The sequence below is a fragment of the Rosa rugosa genome, chromosome 7 (genome assembly GCF_958449725.1).
Source record: "Rosa rugosa chromosome 7, drRosRugo1.1, whole genome shotgun sequence".
NCBI lineage: Eukaryota > Viridiplantae > Streptophyta > Magnoliopsida > Rosales > Rosaceae > Rosa > Rosa rugosa.
The window spans coordinates 7,404,225-7,412,170 of NC_084826.1; the positions used below are offsets into that span (position 1 = coordinate 7,404,225).

The 7,946-nt window shown below is 39.5% G+C and overlaps 1 protein-coding gene across 3 annotated transcripts; it reads left to right on the forward strand.

Annotated features, from left to right (window-relative positions):
• The first annotated feature begins 944 nt into the window (after positions 1-944).
• On the forward strand, positions 945-7,946 carry LOC133720055 (phospholipid-transporting ATPase 1-like). 3 transcript variants are annotated; one of them, XM_062146246.1, is made up of 10 exons: positions 945-1,408; positions 1,611-1,727; positions 1,840-3,783; positions 3,900-4,230; positions 4,430-5,222; positions 5,424-5,547; positions 5,783-6,002; positions 6,141-6,599; positions 6,704-7,012; positions 7,539-7,946. In XM_062146246.1, the coding sequence occupies exons 3-9, from the start codon at positions 2,034-2,036 to the stop codon at positions 6,903-6,905; spliced, it is 3,879 nt and encodes a 1,292-aa protein (XP_062002230.1). In that variant the 5' UTR covers positions 945-1,408; positions 1,611-1,727; positions 1,840-2,033; the 3' UTR covers positions 6,906-7,012; positions 7,539-7,946. The 3 variants fall into 3 exon arrangements, with proteins under 3 accessions (XP_062002230.1, XP_062002231.1, XP_062002232.1); XM_062146247.1 differs by having other exon boundaries at positions 7,552-7,946; XM_062146248.1 differs by having other exon boundaries at positions 7,564-7,946.

A 7,946-nucleotide genomic window follows, 5' to 3' on the forward strand; every position in this document is an offset into this window, starting at 1 on the left:
CCTAAAACGTGTATGTAGTATGGGCTACCTAGGTTGCTTGTGCCACTGCCAAGACATTTCGTATAAACTGTATAACTACGCAAGGAGATTATCAAAACATGATGAAAAGCAATCTGACCTAGAAAAGTTTAACAAGGTATTAGTTGGGATGTGGTTGAGATCTACCTACGTTAAGAAAACTACGTCTAAACATTCCTTTTGGTGGAAAAATATGTTCTATAGTTCTCATGGCACCCTACAAGATGGATCTCAACCATCTATTCCACTTGATTTTTAGTTTTGGGAGTTAAGTTTACTTGGTTATGTTCTTTTTGTAGTCTTGTTTTGAATAAACGCATTTATTAGACATAATGATTGGTATCTATCAAATCTTTTATTTACTTAGATCTTTGAAATATAGTATGAGTCTATATGCCGTTCTGGCTTTGATTATCAATGATACTATCTCTTTTATTTTTTATTTTTAAAAAAGGTTAACATATGGAACGTTAGGAATATTTGACGAAATAAAAGTAGTGTAGTGAAAATTTTGTCATTTGCTTCTCTAGAATTAAAAACATTATTTTGAGAGAATCGGAACTACTTATTGACTACTCGTGTAACTAATCGAAATCGTTTATCTTAAAATGTGATGGTCAAGGGAAATAAGCACATCTTTCGAGATAAATTAATGTCTTTTAATATCGCAAGTATTAACCAGATATTTTGAAAAACCCTGCTTACCCAAAAAAAAGGCAAAATTATATTCACACCTCAAGTGTAATTACTAATTTACCGTTGATGTTGCAATCCCCACTCATCACATTCTCTCTTTTTACAATTTACCCCCCCCCCCCCCCCCCAGTAATCTTATCATTTCATCCTTTCAAAAAAAAAAAAAAAAAATCTTATCACTTCATTTCATCATCATCATCATCATCATAAAAATATTAAAAGAGGCAATTAAAGGGAAGGTTGTCTGGCCAAAAAACTCAGACACAGAGAGAATGACAAGACGACGAAGCGTCCGTCACTAAGTTTAGTGACCAGCCAAACACCCCACGATTCGTGCTTCACCTCTCCCTCCCCTCCGATTCTTCCGGCCTTCTCCTTCCGACTAACCCCTCCATTTCCGACACGTCATCTCCCTCAATTCCATTCCCCCCTCCCCCTCCGATTCTGACAAAGCTCCACCACCCCCTCCCCCTAAATCTCTTTTCGTTTTCTCTTCCCAAATTCCCGATCCCGTTACTGAAAATCCGTAGCCAATCAAAACAGAGCTCATCTCCGATCCGCCATTGTTTTTTTTTTTTTTTTCCTCCAATTATTTCGTGTTTACTGCATTGAACGACGTATGCAATCGGAGCACGGATTCCGAGACGATAAAGCTCGGTTTGTCCGCATTATCCGAGTCAGATACTACTCAGAGGTCTGCCTTTGTTTTTATCGTGATTTCAGTTTTCTGTTTTTTTACCTCTGAGACAGATATTTGCATACCGCATTCTGGTGTATCTGATTCTGATTGGGATTGCTGTTTTTGATTTTGGGGTCGAGGACGGGGTTAGGGTTACGGAACTGGATTGGGATTGGTGATTGATTCGTTTTTTTTCTTGTCTTTTTTTGTTTTCTAGCTTTGGCATTGCTTGCTTGCTTGGGGATCCGTGAGCATTAGGATCTTGGATCGAAGCTGAGCCGATTGAGATCCTGCGTGGGCCTCTCGCTTCTCCCTCTCTGTGATTATAGGGGTGGTACGTTCTTTCTCTGATCTGTTGCTTTTTGCCTGCGAGTGAAATTTTTGTTGCATCTCTTTCGTTCTGGGAGGTGTTGGTGACCTACATTGTCGTTTTTCTCCTTATGCAGGAGCGTGTTTGGTCTTGATTAACAAGATTTTGAGTTTTCGTGTTTTGTGATTGAAGAAATTTTTGATTTAAGTAGAGCTCGAAATTTTTGTTTTTGTGGATTGTTGGGATTTGGAGCTTGGTTTTGTGAATTCTTGTTTGTTCATATTGGATGGAAGTGTGTGATTATCCGATGACCACATTGGAGGATTATATATGAGCGGTGAGCATCCGTTGCTGTCATCACCGGATTCTCCATCAAAGCCACTTGTGCCGCCCTCTTCTCTAGCTGAGAGACTCGAGCAGCTCTGCCTTGATGAATCCAGTTCTTCTTCCATTCTTGACGGCATTGATGATGGCCAAGGTGAATCGTTGTTAGCGAGGGAATACACTGCTGTTCCTGACTGCGGTGTGAAACCAGGAAAGCAGTTTTTTCCGGTAGAGCGTGAGTGCCGTCCGCAGTTTCCGTTGGAATACCCCACGCGGCATAAAAAACGCCAGGTATCGTGGGGTACAATGGAACTGCATAGTATCAATAGTAATTCAGCGTCCCATGATGTCCCCCAGGCTCCATCTAGGGTTCTGGAAAAGGCGAACAAGTCTCAGGGGAGTCACCACAAAGGCATTCAATTTGAAGATAACCTCCTACATGAAGACAATCCAAGGTTGATCTATATTGATGATCCAAAGAAAACAAATGACAAGTATGAGTTCACTGGCAATGAGATTCGAACTAGCAAGTACACCTTAATCACCTTCTTGCCCAAGAATGTTTTCATTCAGTTTCACCGGGTTGCTTATTTGTATTTTCTAGCTATTGCCATTCTCAATCAGCTTCCGCCTCTTGCTGTGTTTGGAAGAACGGTGTCTCTTTTTCCCCTACTATTTGTGCTGTGTGTCACTGCTATAAAAGATGGCTATGAGGATTGGCGAAGACATAGATCAGACAGGAATGAAAACAACCGGGAGTCTCTGATCCTTCAATCTGGGCAATTTCAACCTAAGAAATGGAAAAATATTCAAGTGGGCGAGGTTCTGAAGATTCGTGCTGATGATACAATTCCTTGTGATATAGTTTTGTTAGGAACAAGTGACCCTAGTGGAATTGCCTACATTCAGACAATGAATCTGGATGGTGAGTCAAACCTCAAAACAAGGTATGCACGCCAGGAAACATCTTCAGCTGTAGGTTCAGCAGTAGCCGATGGGTGTGCAATTATGGGGATCATCAGATGCGAACAACCAAATCGGAATATCTATGAGTTTACAGCCAACATGGAGTTTAATGGACATAGATTTCCCCTAACACAGTCAAACATAGTTTTGCGTGGTTGCCAGCTGAAGAACACAGAGTGGATAATTGGTGTTGTGGTATATGCTGGACAGGAAACTAAGGCAATGTTGAATAGTGCAGCTTCTCCTTCCAAGAGAAGCAAACTTGAAGGCTACATGAACAGAGAAACCTTGTGGTTGTCAATTTTCCTTTTTGTCATGTGTTCAGTTGTGGCTGCTGGCATGGGCACATGGCTAATACGCCATAAATATCAGGTTGATACGTTGCCTTATTACCGGAAAAGATTCTTCACTAATTGGGGGAAGCTTAATGGGAAAACCTATAAATATTATGGGATACCTATGGAGATTTTTTTCTCCTTTTTGAGTTCTGTCATAGTGTTTCAGATAATGATACCAATCGCTCTGTATATTAGTATTGAGTTGGTTCGTTTGGGCCAGTCATATTTCATGATTGAAGACAGGCATATGTTCGACTGTAGCTCTGGCTCAAGGTTCCAGTGCAGATCCTTGAATATCAATGAGGATCTGGGTCAAATACGATATATATTTTCAGACAAAACAGGGACACTTACTGAAAATAAGATGGCATTCCGCAGAGCAAGCATATATGGGAGGGATTATGGGAGCCATGTGCTTGTGGCTGATCAATTGCAGGAAGAAAATAATACAGGTATCATGACAGTTTTTTCCTGCTCTGCTTTCTTTTGAATCTTACCTTGTCTGTGACAGAGATAATATTCTTAATGTGCATCTTCAATATGGCTCATTTTATATGATCTGTGGCAGGAGAAGGTTTAGCTAGAAAGAGATGGAAGCTTAAATCTGAAGTTGCTGTCGATTATGAGCTCATGGAGTTGTTGCACAAAGACTTGAGTGAAGATGAGAGGATTGCTGCACATGAGTTTTTCCTTACGTTGGCAGCTTGCAATACTGTGGTTCCTATAGTCAGTACTAGTACATCTTCCAGTTGTGCTAAGGGTGATGTTGATTCTATTGATTATCAGGGGGAATCCCCGGATGAGCAAGCACTAGTTACTGCAGCCTCTGGTTATAGATATACTCTCTTTGAGCGCACATCGGGACATATTGCAATTGATGTCAATGGTGAGAAACTAAGGTAGAAAGTCACTCACTTCTACTTCCATTTTCTTTTGCTTCCTTATATGCAACTGCAACTAGCTGGCCATTCTACATGTTTGAATCATCTCATGGATGACTTGCTGGAGTTGTAGTATATCATACTGTTGTGCTCTTATAATATATCATACTGCTGTGCTCTTATAATATTGACTTTTCTTTTATATTTTTGGAATTAGGTTGGATGTATTGGGTCTGCATGAATTTGACAGTGTGCGAAAACGAATGTCAGTTGTTATCAGATTTCCAAACAATACTATAAAGGTATTGGTGAAAGGTGCTGATACCTCTATGCTCAGCATATTAGCGAATGACTCTGAAAGAGATGATGAACTGAGACATTCAACTCAGAGCCATTTGAGTGAATATTCCTCACATGGTTTACGTACTCTTGTGGTTGCTGCAAGAGATCTTACAAATGAAGAACTTGAACAGTGGCAAAGCATGTATGAAGATGCAAGTACCTCATTGACTGATCGATCCTTAAAACTACGTCAAACAGCAGCTCTTATTGAATCCAACTTAAAGCTACTTGGGGCAACTGCAATTGAGGATAGGCTACAAGATGGTGTGCCAGAAGCTATTGAGTCCCTCAGGCAAGCAGGAATTAAGGTCTGGGTTTTGACTGGAGATAAGCAAGAGACAGCTATTTCAATTGGTGTATCATGCAAACTGTTGACAGCAGATATGCAACAAATTATCATAAATGGAACTTCTGAGGCTGAATGCAGAAGTCTTTTGGTTGATGCTATGGAAAAATATGGTGTGCTGTCATCAAATAAAAGAAATCAGAGTTCAAAATGCAAAAGCAATGCTGCAAGTGATTATCTTGAGTTACCTGATGATGCAAAGACATCTAATGTGCCAAAATGGCATGAAGCAAAGGAAGAAGGAAAGATAAGTGCACCATTAGCACTCATAATTGATGGGAACAGTTTGGTATACATTTTGGAGAAAGATCTGCAGTCGGAGGCAAGTTTCTCTTTTCATATATCGAAGAATTAACTGGCAACTTGATGTGCCTAGTTCCAGTGCTGCATTTGTTTATAAGTGGCTCATCGTTTGCTTTTGATCTTAGAGTTCTGTCTAGTTGCACTGTGCACACACAAGATTATGGAACTGGTTCATATATTTGCATAAGATTTACTTGCTAATTTCTTTTTATTTCTACAGCTTTTCGACCTTGCCACTTCCTGTAGTGTGGTTGTATGCTGTCGTGTTGCACCATTGCAGAAAGCTGGAATTGTTGATCTAATTAAGACCCGCACTGATGATATGACACTGGCTATAGGTGATGGTGAGTCGTCATTTTATAATCCTTTAGTGATTGCTTGTTTGGCAAGGAGTGGGATCCATATTGGTTTTGTTCATCTTTCTCATGCAATCTTGCAAGTGAAGCTGCTAGATCCTTGAGTTTACTGGTTTATTTTGTATATACAAACTGTTGTCCTAAATTGCACTTCATTGGTCTGCAGTTCCCTTTTCTTTTCTTTTTTCGTGGTTCCTCCCTCTGACCATTGACATGTCATTAGGGGCAAATGATGTTTCTATGATCCAAATGGCGGATGTTGGTGTTGGAATTTGTGGTCAGGAGGGTCGTCAAGCTGTGATGGCATCAGACTTTGCCATGGGACAGTTTCGGTTTTTGAAAAGATTGCTTCTGGTGCATGGACACTGGAATTATCAGCGTATTGGTTATTTGATTCTTTACAACTTCTACCGCAACGCAGTTTTTGTGCTGATGCTATTTTGGTATGTTTTCTCTGGTTATAAGGGTAGTTTACTGAAACTGTTCTGCATGTGCCTTGTCGTATTTTAGATCCTTTAGGGTTGGAGGTGGAAGCCACTTATAAGTTCTCAAAATTGATAAGCTTTTGTATTATTTTGCAGGTATATATTGTCCACAGCATTTTCAACAACTTCGGCGTTGACAGATTGGAGTAGTGTTTTCTATTCTCTTATATATACGTCTATCCCTACAATTATTGTTGGTGTACTGGACAAAGATCTGAGCCACAAGACCCTGTTACAATACCCAAAATTGTATGGTGCTGGCCATAGACAGGAAGCATATAATCCAAATCTTTTCTGGATAACGATGCTTGACACCCTATGGCAGAGTCTTGTTCTCTTCTATGTACCCCAGTTCACCTATAAGGAGAGCACAATAGACATATGGAGCATGGGCAGTTTGTGGACCATAGCAGTAGTTATCCTTGTTAATGTACATTTGGCAATGGACATTCATCGGTGGGTATTTATCACTCATATTGCAGTATGGGGATCAATAATCATCACATATGCCTGTGTGGTGATATTGGATTCCATACCTGTTTATCCCAATTACTGGTTAGCTTCCTTGACTCTGCTGTTCCTTGTTCTGTTTTGAAATTATGAAAATTTTATTACATGAACTGATATACAACTTTCACATTTTTTTTTTGGGGGGACAGGACTTTTTACCATTTGGCATGTTCTCCTACCTATTGGATCACCATTTTGCTTATAATAGTTGTAGCCTTGCTCCCTCGTTTTGTGTACAAAGTTGTACATCATATTTTTTGGCCCTCAGATATCCAGATAGCTAGAGAAGCTGAGATATTAAGTAGGAAACATAAGCATTTGGGCTCAGAAAAAGATGAAGATTCAGGTTAAACACATATATACCCCCTCTTGTAGACAAATTCACATTCTGAGATGGCTTCCCTCATCTTTGTCCACAATACGGCTTTCCAGTGGAGTGCGGTTGTAAAATTTTAAAGGTGGGTTTATCTTTCCTTTTTGTTATTCTTTTTTGGTTCTTTGGTGAGTTTGTCTCAAACTATGGTCATGCTGTTCACAAAGGTGTCCTCTTGAAGTATTAATCTGGGTACATCAGCAGAGAATAAGTATGAAAAAGTAACATAGTTTTCGCTGTATTCTAGTGGTTATCATTAAAATAACTTAAAAGTATATAGATATCAGAAATCTTTCTCTGATTGTATGACATGTTTTGGAATCAAATCACTCCAACTGGTTTGTGGTAACAGTTTCTGTTTATAACAAGGAAATGTTAAACACTTGATGCCAATTATGTCCAAATGACTGAAGCTTGTGTTTTAGAACATTTGTATCACACATGAAAAGTTGAAATATGCTATATCTGTAATGATGGATTAGTTAAACTGGTGGTAACTGGAGTGCATTTGTTGAGCATATGTATTACCACTGTGCCTGCTTTGTTATTTAATGTTTAAATTGTTGAGATCCTAGTTGATATTTTTGCATATTTTTGCTTCTGCTTGACAGATAATTGCATTAGCCCCGTCTGCAGATCATCAGCATTTGACAGCAGAAGGGAGTGCAGTTGCAGGAGAAGAAGAGGGGATATGGTGGATCTTCTAGGCCCAAATGCACTCATGGATAATCCTTGTTAGGGAGGAAAATTAAAAGGTGAAGAAGAAGTCCTGAAGTCCCGAATCGAGGATTCTTGCGCAATGTGTTTGATACTTGGGTCTCTCGCACATTGGGCGGTCTTAACCAGGATATAAGTTCATATAGTGGATCCATAAAACTGGGGAGTGTGGAAGGAGGGAAAAACGATAGAACAAACAGAGCATTGTATATAGTAGGTTTGTGTAAAAATCAGGTCCAATTTTTTTCTTACACCTTAATATATATATAATTATACAAGAGAGACGTGTTATTTGCCCTTAA